The following is a 19,180-nucleotide window of genomic DNA, read 5'->3' as shown; positions in this document are numbered from 1 at the left end:
GGAACTCTTGATACTGCGGTAGGTCCCCTTGCCCGGCCGCGGACGTTGTAGGGTTCTGAACAGTTTGTGACTAGGGTGGTGCTTGTCCTTGATGATGCGCTTGGCTTTGACCACGCACCGCATTTTGTACAGATCCTGGAGCGCTGGGAGCTCGCTTCCCATTATTCGCTCTGCCGATCGCACTACTCGCTGTAGGTTGATCTTCTCTCGGGCAGTGCAGTTCCCATACCAGGCCGTGACACAGCCTGTTAGGACGCCTTCTACCGAACTGTTGTAATACAGCTTGAGGATGCGCTGTCCTACTCCGAGCTTCTTCAGGCGTCGGAGCCAGTACAGTCGCTGCTGAGCCTTTTTCTTCACGTGTGTGGTGTGCGTCTCCCATTTTAGGTCCTCCTCGATGTGTACTCCGAGGAACTTGAACTCGCTGACCCTTTCCACTGCAGCACCGTCGATGTGGATGGGTGCATGGTCTCTCCGCGGCCTCCTGAAGTCCACGATCAGTTCTTTGGTCTTGTCGACGTTGAGAGCGAGGTTGTTCTCCCGGCACCAGAGAGTTGATCTCCTCTCTGTAGTCAGACTCGTCGTCGTTGACGATTCGGCCTATCACTGTCGTGTCGTCCGCGTACTTTATGTTGGTGTTGGAGACATGTGTTGCTGTGCAGTCATATGTGTACAGGGAGTAGAGGAGAGGGCTCAGCACGCATCCCTGGGGTGCTCCGGTGTTAAGGGTCAGGGGGTCAGATGTGATGCTGCCCATTCTCACCACCTGATGTCGGTTGGACAAGAAGTCCTGTACATTCTAATTGGTTGCTATGACTGCCTATGAATTTCATGGGCCAGGGTAGGTCAACCTGGCCTAGCGGGGATCTGCCCTGTTGCGCGCAGCAGAACAACGGGTGAAAGCAATTAACTTAAACGAGTAAACATTTGGATCATTGTTGACAAACTAATAGAAACTATAACAGAACATGGATGTTGTTTGCAAAAGGATTATTTAGTTACTGTCCATCAGAGCTGTGAGGTCACAGCTTCTCTCTACTTTTGTGTGATACTGATAGCCTAAAGGTTTTATTTGTTTGCAGCACACTGCGCTGCCACTGACAATGCACCCGATCTACTATCAATCACAATACAGCTGTTATGCAGTTCACTTGTTCTTCTACTATACTGGGTAATTCTACTAAAACACCTCTCTCTGTCAAAAGCATTATTTGATCCACAGCATTTTGTGTAGTGTAGGAATATATTTATATATATATGTAAATATATGGTAATGATGTAGGAATATATTTACATGTATGCAAATATATGGTAATGATGTAGAATATATTTACATGTATGTAAATAAATGGTAATGATGTAGGCATTAGCCTGAAATTGTTAAGACACAAATACACAAGCCTCACCGTTTTGTTTCAAAAATGTTCTTTTTATTGGATACTTGTCTGTCCATAATATCAAATATAATAACAGATTGTAACCATACAGTCAGCTGTACAAACACTCACACACATAAACATATGTTTACTATGCAAGATGAATCTCCAACTTGTTGCTTTTAAACTGTCCTTTAAACACATACAGTTAACTTATAAATATACTCATTCATTCATTCATTCATTGAACTTCACCCATTTTCAACCTATGTTCATATAATTGGTCCTCACTAATGCTCATTATAATATTATATTATATCTTATCTTCATATGATAGGCTCTATTCACAGCAGCCATATTATGAAGACCTTCACAGGTGTTACCAATGATACTAATGAAGGCTCTGTTCCATTCTGGTCAAACAGAGTCAGGGTGTTAATATTGTGCATGTTGGCTCACTGGAAACACCAGTGGGTTTACAGTTGGGGTCCAGGGACCCTCATGGGCTTCCACATGGCCCCTTATTGGTTCCATTTGTACACTCTCAGAGTTATGGGGGTCGTGGAAATCACTGTGCTACACTAAAATGAACAGAGCCTTCATTAGTATCATTGGCAACACCTGTGAATGTCTTCATAATATGGCTTCTGTGAATAGAGCCTATTGGTCCTCACTAATGCTCATTATAATATAATATTATATCTTATCTTCATATAATTGGTCCTCACTAATAATGCTCATTATAATATCATGCTGTCCGGCAGAAACAAACTCTTTTACATTTGTTCCCCCATAAATCAGGGCCATTGAAACCCTTTACGTCTGTGTGTTGATTAAAACCTCCATCCTCATTGTGAGCTTGGAGATCCATTCAGCTGTTCTTATCAATGATGAACAAAACCTCCTGTTAGGGTACCCTAACCCTAACCCTAACCTCCTAACTCCACTTTATGTTTTGTTTTTGTCATTTCCTGAAAAATTAACATTTTGGAGTTATCTGGTTTCTGCCGGACAGCAGAGATATCTTATCTTCACTAATGCTTATAAATAAGATTATAATGAATTCGTGAGGACCAATTCTATGAAGATAAGATTGAAAATGGGTGAAATTCTCCTTTAAGTAATGCATTCATTCAGTCAGATTGTCTTTAGAACGGAATAACAGAATGTTTACCATTTACTGGCAGTGGTTCTCAATGTGAGGTCAGGGGACCCCCAGGGGTCCTTTCAGGGGCGGGGGGGGGGCAGTACAACAACTTTATACCTCTTACGTGAAAATAGCAGATCTACAAGCTCACAACACATCGTGATGCAAATAGACCTGTATTTGGGTTCAATCATTTGGCTAGAACCCCCTGGAACCCCTTCAAGGAACCCTGGGGGGTCTCCAGGGGCCTGGGGGGTCCCCAGACCCCACTTTGAGAAGCGGTGAGGGAGTGAGTCTGACAGCATGGAATGTGTCACACCTCTGCAGACAGGCAGGGGGCAGTGTTGTGCTTTCAGTCAACACAAACACACACTGGGTACAAACAGATATGTCCGTTCGCGACGGAACGAACGGCCGGAAGTCCCATCCACTCCCATGTTAAAAAAAAAACGGAAACGAAACGCGTCCGTCTTTCCGTTTTTTTTTTAACATGGGAGTGGATGGGACTTCCGGCCGTTCGTTCCGTCGCGAACGGACATGTCTGTTTGTACCCACTGCAGTCCAGTGTGTGTGTGTGTGTGTGTGTGTGTGTGTGTGTGTGTGTGTGTGTGTGTGTGTGTGTGTGTGTGTGTGTGTGTGTGTGTGTGTGTGTGTGTGGGGGGGGGTCAGTATCTCTTGTCCTCGGGGGGCGTGGCCACCAGTACTTCCTGGTTGTTGAAGTCCCAGAATGCCGTGAGGTGAAACGCCATGTTGGAGCCGACTACCAAGTATTCTAACAGAGCAAACACAGTGTAGACTACACACACACACACACACACGCACACGCGCACACGCACACGCACACGCACACGCACAAGCACGCACACACAGAAAAAAGGAAAAGAAAAGAAAGTCAGTCAGACAGACAGACATTTTAATTGAAGAAATAGAGGTCTAATATTAACACAAAAATAAACTTCTATCATTTAAACATACTTAGACTATAGGGTTTCACCCCAGACAGTGTTTAAGTTGATTAAAACAGATATTTGATATTAAGTGTTAATATCACCACCAAAGTAAACTAAACGCTTTAACACATTGATGCATTCTTTCTTTTTTTTATTCCACAAGGGGCGCCCTAACACAGCTTTGGAACGATCGATCGTCACTGAGAGAAGAAGTATGTGGATGTGACGTCATCACATAAAACACATCCATTCATCCCGGCGATGGGATTTTCAGAAAAACAGCTGTAACTCAGTTTCTTTTTTTTTGCATTGAAAAACACTAGTTTTCAGCCGAAGCCCCAACATGACGGATCGCGGTTGGAACGTTGTCGTTCCTATGGATACACAGATCCCTCCGCTAGCCCAAAGGGACTATCTGTTTAGTTTTTTGGGGACAAAATGTCGCTTCCACAGCGTTTCAAATATGGGATTGAGGTAATTAAGCTAGCAAGGGGATAGAAAACTATGTTTAATATCTTGGCAATCAATGTGTTAAGTAAAGATAAGTAAAGTGTTCTGGCCCTTTAAGGACACTCACTTCCTGGTTCACAGAACTTGTTGTGTCGTCTGAAGAAATATCCTGCTGCTAGGCAACAAGACACGTTAAACAGGAAGAGACGCAGCTTCCAGCGGTATGATGTCACTTCCTGTGAGAGAGAGAGAGAGAGAGAGAGAGAGAGAGAGAGAGAGAGAGAGAGAGAGAGAGAGAGAGAGAGAGAGAGAGAGACACTGATATCAGGACAGCAGAGACACTGATGTCAGGACAGCAGAGACACTGATGTCAGGACAGCAGAGACACTGATGTCAGGACAGCAGAGACACTGATGTCAGGACAGCAGAGACACTGATGTCAGGACAGCAGAGTCACTGATGTCAGGACAGCAGAGACACTGATGTCAGGACAGCAGAGTCACTGATGTCAGGACAGCAGAGACACTGATGTCAGGACAGCAGAGTCACTGATGTCAGGACAGCAGAGTCACTGATGTCAGGACAGCAGAGTCACTGATGTCAGGACAGCAGAGTCACTGATGTCAGGACAGCAGAGACACTGATGTCAGGACAGCAGAGTCACTGATGTCAGGACAGCAGAGACACTGATGTCAGGACAGCAGAGTCACTGATGTCAGGACAGCAGAGACACTGATGTCAGGACAGCAGAGTCACTGATGTCGGGACAGCAGAGTCACTGATGTCGGGACAGCAGAGTCACTGATGTCGGGACAGCAGAGACACTGATGTCGGGACAGCAGAGACACTGATGTCGGGACAGCAGAGTCACTGATGTCGGGACAGCAGAGTCACTGATGTCGGGACAGCAGAGTCACTGATGTCGGGACAGCAGAGTCACTGATGTCGGGACAGCAGAGACACTGATGTCGGGACAGCAGAGTCACTGATGTCGGGACAGCAGAGTCACTGATGTCGGGACAGCAGAGTCACTGATGTCGGGACAGCAGAGTCACTGATGTCGGGACAGCAGAGTCACTGATGTCGGGACAGCAGAGTCACTGATGTCGGGACAGCAGAGTCACTGATGTCGGGACAGCAGAGTCACTGATGTCGGGACAGCAGAGACACTGATGTCAGGACAGCAGAGTCACTGCCCATCTTCTGAAAACCCACCTCTTCAGGAAACACTATCCTTCCTCTTCACCTTGTCTGCTTGTTGTTAACTAGTTGTATGAACTCTTGTTTTATTGTTGTATTGGATCTCGTTTAGTCGATACACTTATTAGTTTTAGCTCTTGCTCATTTGGTTTTCCTTTTTGTCTCATCTGTTTAAGAAAGTAGGTAGCTGATATATTGCACTTTTACCTCAGCGCTAGGTATACTCTTGGTTGCTTGTTTTTGCAGAAAATGCACTTCAGACTTCTGGTGATTAGTGGTGTTCTTGCCTACATATGTTGAATGCACTTATTGTAAGACGCTTTGGATAAAAGCGTCTGATAAATGACTGTAATGTAATGTTGTCTATACATGATGATGTATGTACATGTATGTTGCATATTTTTAATATTTTTTAGGTTATGGCTGCTGTGTTGGTCAGGTCTCTCTTGTAAAATAGATTTCTGATCTCAGTGACACTAAAATATACTGTGTGTGTATATAATATATAATAATAATAATAATAGAGTATTTTTACCTCAGTATGTAGAGAGTACTTTTGGATAGAGTACCACAGTCTGCATGTAAACATCATGTGGAGCACAGAACCGCCGATAAACACGATGAAGGAGTTCTTATGGACACCTATAGACACAGAGACAGGTGCAGTCAGTATGTAATGTGTCCTCCAGGAAGCACCCTGAATGTCTCTATGTAATGTGTCCTCTAGAAGCATCCTGAATGTCTCTATGTAGTGTGTCCTCTAGAAGCATCCTGAATGTCTCTATGTAGTGTGTCCTCTAGAAGCATCCTGAATGTCTCTATGTAGTGTGTCCTCTAGAAGCATCCTGAATGTCTTTATGTAGTGTGTCCTCAAGAAGCACCCTGAATGTCTCTATGTAGTGTGTCCTCTAGAAGCATCCTGAATGTCTCTATGTAGTGTGTCCTCTAGAAGCATCCTGAATGTCTCTATGTAGTGTGTCCTCTAGAAGCATCCTGAATGTCTCTATGTAATGTGTCCTCTAGAAGCATCCTGAATGTCTCTATGTAGTGTGTCCTCTAGAAGCACCCTGAATGTCTCTATGTAGTGTGTCCTCTAGAAGCACCCTGAATGTCTCTATGTAGTGTGTCCTCAAGAAGCACCCTGAATGTCTCTATGTAGTGTGTCCTCTAGAAGCACCCTGAATGTCTCTATGTAGTGTGTCCTCTAGAAGCACCCTGACTGTCTCTATGTAGTGTGTCCTCTAGAAGCATCCTGAATGTCTCTATGTAGTGTGTCCTCTAGAAGCACCCTGAATGTCTCTATGTAGTGTGTCCTCTAGAAGCACCCTGAATGTCTCTATGTAGTGTGTCCTCTAGAAGCACCCTGAATGTCTCTATGTAGTGTGTCCTCAAGAAGCACCCTGAATGTCTCTATGTAGTGTGTCCTCTAGAAGCACCCTGAATGTCTCTATGTAGTGTGTCCTCTAGAAGCACCCTGAATGTCTCTATGTAATGTGTCCTCTAGAAGCACCCTGAATGTCTCTATGTAGTGTGTCCTCTAGAAGCACCCTGAATGTCTCTATGTAGTGTGTCCTCTAGAAGCATCCTGAATGTCTCTATGTAGTGTGTCCTCTAGAAGCACCCTGAATGTCTCTATGTAGTGTGTCCTCTAGAAGCATCCTGAATGTCTCTATGTAGTGTGTCCTCAAGAAGCACCCTGAATGTCTCTATGTAATGTGTCCTCAAGAAGCACCCTGAATGTCTTTATGTAGTGTGTCCTCAAGAAGCACCCTGAATGTCTCTATGTAGTGTGTCCTCTATAAGCACCCTGGATGCCTCTATGTAGTGTGTCCTCAAGAAGCACCCTGAATGTCTTTATGTAGTGTGTCCTCAAGAAGCACCCTGAATGTCTCTATGTAGTGTGTCCTCTAGAAGCACCCTGAATGTCTCTATGTAGTGTGTCCTCTAGAAGCACCCTGGATGTCTCTATGTAGTGTGTCCTCTAGAAGCATCCTGAATGTCTCTATGTAGTGTGTCCTCAAGAAGCATCCTGAATGTCTCTATGTAGTGTGTCCTCTATAAGCACCCTGGATGCCTCTATGTAGTGTGTCCTCAAGAAGCACCCTGAATGTCTTTATGTAGTGTGTCCTCAAGAAGCACCCTGAATGTCTCTATGTAGTGTGTCCTCTAGAAGCACCCTGAATGTCTCTATGTAGTGTGTCCTCTAGAAGCACCCTGGATGTCTCTATGTAGTGTGTCCTCTAGAAGCACCCTGAATGTCTCTATGTAGTGTGTCCTCTAGAAGCACCCTGAATGTCTCTATGTAGTGTGTCCTCTAGAAGCACCCTGGATGTCTCTATGTAGTGTGTCCTCAAGAAGCACCCTGAATGTCTCTATGTAGTGTGTCCTCTAGAAGCACCCTGAATGTCTCTATGTAGTGTGTCCTCAAGAAGCACCCTGGATGTCTCTATGTAATGTGTCCTCTAGAAGCACCCTGAATGTCTCTATGTAGTGTGTCCTCTAGAAGCACCCTGAATGTCTCTATGTAGTGTGTCCTCTAGAAGCACCCTGAATGTCTCTATGTAGTGTGTCCTCAAGAAGCACCCTGAATGTCTCTATGCTTCTTGAGGACGCACCTGTTTCATGTAACACTGTGTATTTGCATCTGATTTTAAATCTCTGTGTTGTTATCCATGGGGAACATAGGGATGACCCCATTGTAATGTGATTCAAATGTTTGTTATCAGGGCGTCCTAGAAAAAGAGAGCTTGCTCTCAATGGGTTTCCCTGAATAACTAAAGGAAAAAGAAAAGAAAGAAAGAAAGATGATAAAACGTAGGACACTGTGGTATACTGCTTCAAGCTTGGAGATCCATTGTCAGCTGTTCTTATCAATGAAGGACAAAACCTCCTAACTCCACTTTATTTGTTTTATGACCCTCAGTAATAGATTACTTACTGTAAGTCTCAGTAGAGGATACATAGGTGAGTAGAAGTAATCCAGTATTCTCAGACAGACTACACACACACACCACAGCGGTCAGTAATCTGCTGCTCAGGCTGCTGCTGCGTCTCCAGTAGAGCATGCAGTAACAGGCAGTGAGCAGGTAGCGGGGGGCGCTGTGGAGCCCGATGCACGTCCTCCATATGTAACGCTCTGGAACCAGGCTGATAGACGCACTGATGGAGGGCAGGTAGTTAGATACCTGCAATACACACATACAGTATGCACACGTACACGTACACGCACACACACACACACACACACACACACACACACACACACACACACACACACACACACACACACACACACACACACACAGGTAGTTAGATACCTGCAATACACACATACACATATGACGATCAACTGTCGTTCTCTGCAAACATGGCATCAGTGACACGGTCCTGCAGATTCCTCCTCTACAACATCAGGAGGATTCGCCCCTTCCTCACGGAGAAGGCAGCCCAGGTGCTCATCCAGGCTTTTGTCATCTCCCGCCTGGACTACTGCAACTCCCTCCTTGTGCCATCAGACCTCTGGAGCTTGTTCAGAAAGCTGAAGCTCGTCTGGTGTTCAACCTCCCCAAGTTCTCCCACACAACTATCCTTCTCCGTTCTCTACACTGGCTCCCCGTAGCGGCTCGCATCCAGTTTAAAACCCTGGTGCTAGCCTATAGGGCAGTGAAAGGAACAGCTCCTTCTTACCTCCGGGCTATGGTCGATGCTTACACCCCTGCCCGACCACTTCGGTCTGCCACCTCGGGGCGACTGATTGCCTCGTCACTCAAGGGTCCTTCTGGTTGATCTACACGGTCACAACTTTTTTCTGTTCTGGCCCCACAGAACAGAAAAAGAACTTCCCACTGATGTCAGGACAGCAGAGTCACTGATGTCAGGACAGCAGAGTCACTGATGTCAGGACAGCAGAGTCACTGATGTCAGGACAGCAGAGTCACTGATGTCAGGACAGCAGAGTCACCGATGTCAGGACAGCAGAGTCACCGATGTCAGGACAGCAGAGACACCGATGTCAGGACAGCAGAGACACCGATGTCAGGACAGCAGAGTCACCGATGTCAGGACAGCAGAGTCACCGATGTCAGGACAGCAGAGACACCGATGTCAGGACAGCAGAGACACCGATGTCAGGACAGCAGAGACACCGATGTCAGGACAGCAGAGACACCGATGTCAGGACAGCAGAGACACCGATGTCAGGACAGCAGAGTCACCGATGTCAGGACAGCAGAGACACCGATGTCAGGACAGCAGAGACACCGATGTCAGGACAGCAGAGTCACCGATGTCAGGACAGCAGAGACACCGATGTCAGGACAGCAGAGACACCGATGTCAGGACAGCAGAGACACCGATGTCAGGACAGCAGTGTCACTGATGTCAGGACAGCAGAGACACTGATGTCAGGACAGCAGAGTCACTGATGTCAGGACAGCAGAGACACTGATGTCAGGACAGCAGAGACACTGATGTCAGGACAGCAGAGTCACTGATGTCAGGACAGCAGAGTCACTGATGTCAGGGCAGCAGAGACACTGATGTCAGGACAGCAGAGTCACTGATGTCAGGACAGCAGAGTCACTGATGTCAGGACATTAGAGACACTGATGTCAGGACAGCAGAGTCACTGCCCATCTTTCACCGCAGGCTGAAAACCCACCTCTTCAGGAAACAGTATCCTTCCTCTCTGCCTTGTCTGCTTGTTGTTAACTCTTGTTTTATTGTTGTATTATTTTATTGTTTTATTGGATCTTGTTTAGTCGATACACTTATTTGTTTTAGCTCCTGCTCATTTGATTTTGCTATTTTGTCTCATCTGTTTAAGGAAATAGGTAGCTGATATATTGCACTTTTACCTTAGCGCTAGGTATACTCTTAGTTGCTTGTTCTGGCAGAAAATGCACTTCAGACTTCTGGTGATTAGTAGTTTAGTTCCCTACCTATGTTGAATGTACTTATTGTAAGTCTCTTTGGATAAAAGCGTCTGCTAAATGACTGTAATGTAATGTAATGGTAGTGGTGAAGTACCTGGCAGTGAGTATAAGTACTCTCATGGTAGTGCCATAGAGTAGATTTACCTGACAGTGAGTATAAGTACTCTCATGGTAGTGGTAGAGTAGAGACAGAACCAGACAGATGATCAGTCCAGTCAGGGCCAGCAGAACGGTTCCTACGGCCAGGTGTGTGAACGGGACCCTGATGAGAGGGCGGTCCCTCTCTACGCCGATGTACACGCCCTGTACCATCTGTAAATATATACAAAACATACATGTACACGCCCTGTACCATCTGTAAATATATACAAAACATACATGTACACGCCCTGTACCATCTGTAAATATATATATACATATATATATATATATATATATATATATATATATATGTATATGTATATGTATATACCTTAAGGCCAGGTTAGCTCATTCATTAGCCTGTTTAGTGTGTGACATGGTGTCTAATGTTGGTTTTGAACCATAAACACAGCCAACAGTCATAGAAACATGTGAATCCTTACTCTCCTTCAAAACAACTGTTTACTGTACATATTTCTCTTTTTGACTACTACCCATTTATATCATGTTTATATGATGTTTATATGATGTTTATATGATGATTTGCATAGTATTGTATATCTGTCTGTCATCAAATGTTTTGATGAATTGAGTACAGAGGACCCCAATGGAAACAAGCCATTATAGTGCTTTCATGGTTTAAAATCCTCTTAACAGACCTTGTAGGCCTATGGAACTGTATGAAATGTGCTTGTCTTTACAATAATAATAATAATAATAACGATAATAATAAAGTATTCAATTTTTCACTCTTCATACCAGTAACCTGTAAACTGATTGTATGACATTCTATAGTAGTTGTGTATATCTGTCTGTCTCTTATATGTCATCATGATTTGTGTGCGTGGGGAACCCATTTGAAACAAGCTGCAGTGCTTTAATGAGTCTTCCAGTTTAGTAGACCTTGTATTGTGAATTTGTACTTCCATGTACTGTTGTTCTCATGTCTTACTAAATAAAGTACATCAATCAATCAATCAAAATCAATCAATCAATCAATGATGCACAGATAACTAGTAAGTTAATTGCTGTTCTTACCTTTAAACTTCACATCGACAGCTCCATGTCAGCTATTCTACTTTACATTAATATCATATCATATATTTATATATAATATACTATATATATATATATAGAGGCTCAAGTGTTAGATGAGCTACTAGCTGTTTAGCTGTTAAGCTGTCAGTGAAATAGTTCCTGTCTGACTATCAGGTAAATATTATAAATTCATCTAAATGTCAGTATTATATTATATTATATATATGTATCCTCTATGATCCAGACAGGATGTTATTGTTTACATGTATCTTAAATAAATTCTAAATAAAATAAAACTAAACGGTTCGGATGCATTGAGCTGCTGACGTCATCAACCCGGAAGAACAATATTCTCGACCTGGGAGGAAGTAGAAAGATGTGTGTGGTTTCCATTGGCTGCTCAGCACTTACATCCGGTCTAAGGCCCGCCCTACCATATCCGGCCATTTGCACGTCCACTTACATGAGCAAACTGAGACCGTTTCCGTTTCCGCTTCAAAGCGGAAATGCAAACTGTAAAGCCAAATGAACCAATCAGGAGCACGCTTCAACCGGTGTTCGGCGTTGCCAAGTCTGCTCGTTATAAGCATAAGAGACTTCGTTTTTCTGTAAATAATTCTATATTAGATGTATTTTTATTCTATCTTATACGTTCAAAACGCATTCAGTACTTTTACATGAACCACTTCAGACCTGCTTTATATATTTAGGCCATTTGAAAATAGCAGATCTACAAGCTCACAATGCGACGCATTTCCGCATAATTAGTACTTTTGTTGTTTTAAGTACATTTTGATACCAATACTTTTGTACTTTTACTCAAGTATTTGTTTTATTCCGGACTTTTACTTGTAACAGAGTATTTCTACATTGAAGTATTGGTACTTTTACTGAAGTAAAAAACAAAATGTGAGTAGTTTAATAACATTACGTCCATACTGAACGTCCTGACGTCATCACGTCGTCGAGTAGAAGAACGTAACGGCACGTAACGTAACATAACATAGCATAACGTTACGTGTTGACGTCACGCTCCTCTGGCTGATAGACATTAGCATCGTGGCTAAATGTGACACATTATTATTATTATTGATATTATTATTAATACATTATATTACTCTCTGATTACTGATACTCTATTACTCTAGAGGACAGGAGTCACAGCAGGAGGTGAGTTTAAACACATTAAAACTATAAGAGAATAAAACAGGGAAACATTATTAACATGTTTTACTGTTTACGTCGTAGGAGCTTAGCTTAGCTTAGCTTAGTTTAGCCTAGCCTAGCCTAGCGGCGCGAGCCACGCTGTTTCCATGAGTATTATTATTATTATTATTATTCTTATTCTTATTAGTGACATTAAAGTAAAGTAATAAGTGAGACTTAGCGTCAGGATACAGAGTTAAAGGGACTTTATTAACACGATGTTTAACGTGTTGTTCTGAATGCTAACGTTAGCCTAGCGGCTGACATCTAATCTGATGTATGCTGCGTAGTAGGACGGTGTCGCTCGTCGAGGGGAAAAAAACAACAGATCTACAAGTTATCAACCTGTAGCTATAGATCTGTTTTATGTATGAAAACCTGTAGCTATATATCTGTTTTATGTATGACAACCTGTAGTTATAGATCTGTTTTATGTATGACAACCTGTAGTTATAGATCTGTTTTATGTATGACAACCTGTAGCTATAGATCTGTTTTATGTATGACAACCTGTAGTTATAGATCTGTTTTATGTATGAAAACCTGTAGCTATAGATCTGTTTTATGTATGACAACCTGTAGTTATAGATCTGTTTTATGTATGAAAACCTGTAGTTATAGATCTGTTTTATGTATGACAACCTGTAGTTATAGATCTGTTTTATGTATGAAAACCTGTAGCTATAGATCTGTTTTATGTATGACAACCTGTAGTTATAGATCTGTTTTATGTATGAAAACCTGTAGCTATAGATCTGTTTTATGTATGACAACCTGTAGTTATAGATCTGTTTTATGTATGACAACCTGTAGTTATAGATCTGTTTTATGTATGACAACCTGTAGTTATAGATCTGTTTTATGTATGACAACCTGTAGCTATAGATCTGTTTTATGTATGACAACCTGTAGTTATAGATCTGTTTTATGTATGAAAACCTGTAGCTATAGATCTGTTTTATGTATGACAACCTGTAGTTATAGATCTGTTTTATGTATGAAAACCTGTAGCTATAGATCTGTTTTATGTATGACAACCTGTAGTTATAGATCTGTTTTATGTATGAAAACCTGTAGCTATAGATCTGTTTTATGTATGACAACCTGTAGTTATAGATCTGTTTTATGTATGAAAACCTGTAGCTATAGATCTGTTTTATGTATGACAACCTGTAGTTATAGATCTGTTTTATGTATGACAACCTATATACGACCTGTAGCTATAGATCTGTTGGTTCTGAAGGTAACATCATCACAGTTGCATCACAGTTTAAGGATGTTTATGTGTGTTTATATAAGTTTAAACACACGCATGTTTAAGTGTTTAAACTTATATACACTTATACACACATTATAAACACTCTTAAACTGTGTTTAAACTTATATAAACACATATTATATATAGTCTTCATTTAACTTATATTGTCATAATAGCTGTAGAATACAACTCTCGTAGACGTATTTATGATTCTGACGTTTTGTAGGGTTCCCCCCCCATGGACACAGGGACTTTCAGCACTATACCCCGTAGACACTCCAAACAAATGTTAACTGTCTCTACGGGGTAGTAGTTTAATGTAGTAATCCATATATTTCAATAAAGAAGTGTTTTAATGCCGTCTGTGGCCGATTCTGTGGGAAGTTCCCAATGGGCGGTAGTGAGGGGGCGCATCTGGTGAAACCCGGAATTACACTAACTGTAAACGGGAAGTAAACGAGGGTGAAAAAAATGGCGTTCGGCCACAGACGGCATTAAAACACTTCTTTATTGAAAGATATGGATTATTACATTAAACTAATGCCCCATAACGACAGTTAACATTTGGGGCGTGGGGGTAAACACCTTTTATTTTCAATTTTTACATGTTTGGCGTGTCTACGGGGCATAGTGCTGAAAGTCCATGTGTCCATGGGGGGTGAACCCTACAACTCTAGTATATTGAAAACGTCAGAATCATAAATACGTCTACGAGAGTTGTATTCTACAGCTATCTTCATAATGTGTGTCAGTTAGTCTTCATTTAACTCATGTGTATATGTCATGGTTGTCAGTCTGTCAGTCATTTAACTCATATATGTGTCATGGTTGTCAGTCTGTCAGTCATTTAACTCATATATATGTCATGGTTGTCAGTCATTTAACTCATATATATGTCATGGTTGTCAGTCTGTCAGTCATTTAACTCATATATATGTCATGGTTGTCAGTCTGTCAGTCATTTAACTCATATATATGTCATGGTTGTCAGTCATTTAACTCATATATGTGTCATGGTTGTCAGTCTGTCAGTCATTTAACTCATATATATGTCATGGTTGTCAGTCATTTAACTCATATATATGTCATGGTTGTCAGTCATTTAACTCATATATATGTCATGGTTGTCAGTCTGTCAGTCATTTAACTCATATATATGTCATGGTTGTCAGTCATTTAACTCATATATATGTCATGGTTGTCAGTCTGTCAGTCATTTAACTCATATATATGTCATGGTTGTCAGTCATTTAACTCATATATATGTCATGGTTGTCAGTCATTTAACTCATATATATGTCATGGTTGTCAGTCATTTAACTCATATACATGTCATGGTTGTCAGTCTGTCAGTCATTTAACTCATATACATGTCATGGTTGTCAGTCTGTCAGTCATTTAACTCATATATGTGTCATGGTTGTCAGTCTGTCAGTCATTTAACTCATATATATGTCATGGTTGTCAGTCTGTCAGTCATTTAACTCATATATATGTCATGGTTGTCAGTCTGTCAGTCAGTCATTTAACTCATATATATGTCATGGTTGTCAGTCTGTCAGTCATTTAACTCATATATATGTGTCATGGTTGTCAGTCTGTCAGTCATTTAACTCATATATATGTCATGGTTGTCAGTCATTTAACTCATATACATGTCATGGTTGTCAGTCTGTCAGTCATTTAACTCATATATATGTCATGGTTGTCAGTCATTTAACTCATATATATGTCATGGTTGTCAGTCTGTCAGTCATTTAACTCATATATATGTCATGGTTGTCAGTCATTTAACTCATATATGTGTCATGGTTGTCAGTCTGTCAGTCATTTAACTCATATATATGTCATGGTTGTCAGTCTGTCAGTCATCTAACTCATATATATGTCATGGTTGTCAGTCATTTAACTCATATATGTGTCATGGTTGTCAGTCTGTCAGTCATTTAACTCATATACATGTCATGGTTGTCAGTCTGTCAGTCATCTAACTCATATATATGTCATGGTTGTCAGTCATTTAACTCATATATGTGTCATGGTTGTCAGTCTGTCCTGCTAACAGGACATCATGTTCAACAAGTCGACGTTTGGAGCTCCGTTTGGAGGAACCACCGGTGGCTTTGGAGCGACCTCTACCTTTGGACAGCAGAGTAAGTTACTCTGGTGTTATTACCAGTTACCACTAATGACATCTAATGTATATACATGGACAGCAGAGTAAGTTACTCTGGTATTATTACCAGTTACCACTAATGACATCTAATGTATATACATGGACAGCAGAGTAAGTTACTCTGGTGTTATTACCAGTTACCACTAATGACATCTAATGTATACACGAATCCACGGAGCGCTGCCCTGTAGGTCAGTGGTTCTCAAACTTTTTCATGTCAAGGACCCCCAGGGGTACTTGAGGGGGTTCCAGGGGGTCCCCAGCTAAATGATGGATAGGAACCAAATGGACCCTTATGGGTCTGTAACTCTGAGAGTGTACAAATGGAACCAAATGGACCCTAACGGGTCCATTTGGTTCCATTTGTACACTCTTAGAGTTACATTAACATTGATTTTACAATATGAATTGGGGTCCCAGAGATATAAATGCCATTAAATGGGGGTCCGTAGCCTCTAATGCATGTCAAACTGGGGGGTCCTTGAAATTAAAATGGTTGAGAATCACTGCTAGAGAGCCGTAAAAACCTTCTCTTATTGGGGTCCCTGGCTTATCTTTTCAAATAGGGGTCCGCAGGGTAATAAGTGTCAAGTAGGGGGTCCTTGACATGAAAAAGTTTGAGAACCACTGATGTAGGTGACGCTGCCATTGCTGTGGTGTCAGACTGGGTCAGCTGCTGCTGCGCGGTGTCAGTCAGCTGCTGTCACTGACTTTACAAAGATGTACAGAGAACTGGGATGAACCTGTGTAGTTTATGATGAACCTGTGTAGTTTATGATGAACCTGTGTAGTTTATGATGAACCTGTGTAGTTTATGGTGAACCTGTGTAGTTTATGATGAACCTGTGTAGTTTATGGTGAACCTGTGTAGTTTATGATGAACCTGTGTAGTTTATGATGAACCTGTGTAGTTTATGATGAACCTGTGTAGTTTATGGTGAACCTGTGTAGTTTATGATGAACCTGTGTAGTTTATGATGAACCTGTGTAGTTTATGATGAACCTGTGTAGTTTATGGTGAACCTGTGTAGTTTATGATGAACCTGTGTAGTTTATGATGAACCTGTAGTTTATGATGAACCTGTGTAGTTTATGATGAACCTGTGTAGTTTATGATGAACCTGTGTAGTTTATGGTGAACCTGTGTAGTTTATGATGAACCTGTGTAGTTAATGATGAACCTGTGTAGTTTATGATGAACCTGTGTAGTTTATGGTGAACCTGTGTAGTTTATGATGAACCTTTGTAGTTTATGATGAACCTGTGTAGTTTATGATGAACCTGTGTAGTTTATGGTGAACCTGTGTAGTTTATGATGAACCTGTGTAGTTTATGATGAACCTGTGTAGTTTATGATGAACCTGTGTAGTTTATGATGAACCTGTGTAGTTTATGGTGAACCTGTGTAGTTTATGATGAACCTGTGTAGTTTATGATGAACCTGTGTAGTTTATGGTGAACCTGTGTAGTTTATGATGAACCTGTGTAGTTTATGATGAACCTGTGTAGTTTATGGTGAACCTGTGTAGTTTATGGTGAACCTGTGTAGTTTATGGTGAACCTGTGTAGTTTATGATGAACCTGTGTAGTTTATGGTGAACCTGTGTAGTTTATGGTGAACCTGTGTAGTTTATGATGAACCTGTGTAGTTTATGATGAACCTGTGTAGTTTATGATGAACCTGTGTAGTTTATGGTGAACCTGTGTAGTTTATGTGTAGTTTATGATGAACCTGTGTAGTTTATGTGTAGTTTATGATGAACCTGTGTAGTTTATGATGAACCTGTGTAGTTTATGGTGAACCTGTGTAGTTTATGATGAACCTGTGTAGTTTATGTGTAGTTTATGATGAACCTGTGTAGTTTATGATGAACCTGTGTAGTTTATGGTGAACCTGTGTAGTTTATGGTGAACCTGTGTAGTTTATGATGAACCTGTGTAGTTTATGGTGAACCTGTGTAGTTTATGGTGAACCTGTGTAGAACCTGTGTAGTTTATGGTGAACCTGTGTAGTTTATGGTGAACCTGTGTAGAACCTGTGTAGTTTATGGTGAACCTGTGTAGTTTATGATGAACCTGTGTAGAACCTGTGTAGTTTATGGTGAACCTGTGTAGTTTATGATGAACCTGTGTAGTTTATGATGAACCTGTGTAGTTTATGGTGAACCTGTGTAGTTTATGGTGAACCTGTGTAGTTTATGATGAACCTGTGTAGTTTATGGTGAACCTGTGTAGTTTATGATGAACCTGTGTAGTTTATGGTGAACCTGTGTAGTTTATGGTGAACCTGTGTAGTTTATGGTGAACCTGTGTAGTTTATGGTGAACCTGTGTAGTTTATGATGAACCTGTGTAGTTTATGGTGAACCTGTGTAGTTTATGGTGAACCTGTGTAGTTTATGATGAACCTGTGTAGTTTATGGTGAACCTGTGTAGTTTATGGTGAACCTGTGTAGTTTATGGTGAACCTGTGTAGTTTATGATGAACCTGTGTAGTTTATGGTGAACCTGTGTAGTTTATGATGAACCTGTGTAGTTTATGATGAACCTGTGTAGTTTATGGTGAACCTGTGTAGTTTATGGTGAACCTGTGTAGTTTATGATGAACCTGTGTAGTTTATGGTGAACCTGTGTAGTTTATGGTGAACCTGTGTAGTTTATGATGAACCTGTGTAGTTTATGGTGAACCTGTGTAGTTTATGATGAACCTGTGTAGTTTATGGTGAACCTGTGTAGTTTATGATGAACCTGTGTAGTTTATGGTGAACCTGTGTAGTTTATGATGAACCTGTGTAGTTTATGGCTGCTCCAACAGCCCAGCAGGTTAAAGAGTGAAGAGACAGACGGACAGAACCGTAGCAGCAGCTGACCGAGTCTGACACCGCAGCAATGGTGGCGCCACCTACAGGGCAGCGCTCTGTGGATTCGTGTATACATGGTCGACCGGGGGCCACGTGCGGCCCCTCACCTTTACTTAACGCGGCCCACAGATTAATATTGTAATTCTGGTATATTGATTTCAGCTGTTACAAGCATGATGCACACATGACCTGCATTCATTACTTCAGTCTATATTATTAGTTGAATGACTTCATGTCCATACAATCTGAAATTAAATGAAACATTTACTTTGGGGGATTCCAATTCCAAAATATTCAAAAAAATATTCAGGATTCAATTTCAAAAATAGCACAAATAGCTGATCTACAAGCTCAGTCAAAACGCATCGTGTTTTGAGCTTGTAGATCAGCTATTTTTGCTACTTTTGTGTGACATACTAGAATGACGAAGTACTGCATTCATTT

The 19,180-nt window shown here is 41.5% G+C and overlaps 2 protein-coding genes across 3 annotated transcripts in view; one reads left to right on the top strand and one right to left on the bottom strand.

Moving 5' to 3' along the window:
- Positions 1 to 3,150: 3,150 nt before the first annotated feature.
- Positions 3,151 to 11,554, bottom strand: pgap2 (post-GPI attachment to proteins 2). The gene is made up of 6 exons (XM_084073626.1): positions 11,237 to 11,554; positions 10,202 to 10,369; positions 8,062 to 8,308; positions 5,659 to 5,765; positions 4,051 to 4,159; positions 3,151 to 3,319 (listed from the first exon to the last, which is right to left on the bottom strand). Exons 2-6 carry the CDS (start codon positions 10,367 to 10,369, stop codon positions 3,189 to 3,191), a joined length of 762 nt encoding a protein of 253 aa, XP_083929752.1. The 5' UTR covers positions 11,237 to 11,554; the 3' UTR covers positions 3,151 to 3,188.
- Positions 11,555 to 12,269: 715 nt separating this feature from the next.
- The window catches only part of nup98 (nucleoporin 98 and 96 precursor), a 77,105-nt gene continuing 70,194 nt past the window's right edge, over positions 12,270 to 19,180 (top strand). For both annotated transcript variants that reach the window (XM_084074725.1, XM_084074724.1), the window contains exons 1-2: positions 12,270 to 12,406; positions 15,750 to 15,853. In XM_084074725.1, coding sequence (XP_083930851.1) covers positions 15,772 to 15,853 — 82 coding nt within the window. In that variant the 5' untranslated portion in view covers positions 12,270 to 12,406; positions 15,750 to 15,771. The remainder of the gene's footprint in view (positions 12,407 to 15,749; positions 15,854 to 19,180) is intronic.

The sequence above is a fragment of the Gymnoscopelus microlampas genome (genome assembly GCF_963454915.1).
Source record: "Gymnoscopelus microlampas genome assembly, chromosome: 12".
Classification (NCBI taxonomy): Eukaryota; Metazoa; Chordata; class Actinopteri; order Myctophiformes; family Myctophidae; genus Gymnoscopelus; species Gymnoscopelus microlampas.
The sequence above is the reverse complement of the archived record's forward strand: the minus strand, read 5'-3'. Positions and strand labels throughout refer to the sequence as shown.

Bases quoted from the DNA above. Each gene is read 5' to 3' on its own strand.
- pgap2 (XM_084073626.1), bottom strand. From the start codon at position 10,369: ATGGTACAGGGCGTGTACATCGGCGTAGAGAGGGACCGCCCTCTCATC. The intron at 8,309-10,201 runs GTAAATCTACTC...TGTGTATTGCAG, and splicing joins GTACTTATACTCACTGTCAG to GTATCTAACTACCTGCCCTC. The intron at 3,320-4,050 runs GTGAGTGTCCTT...GTGTGTGTGTAG, and splicing joins CAAGTTCTGTGAACCAGGAA to TCTACACTGTGTTTGCTCTG.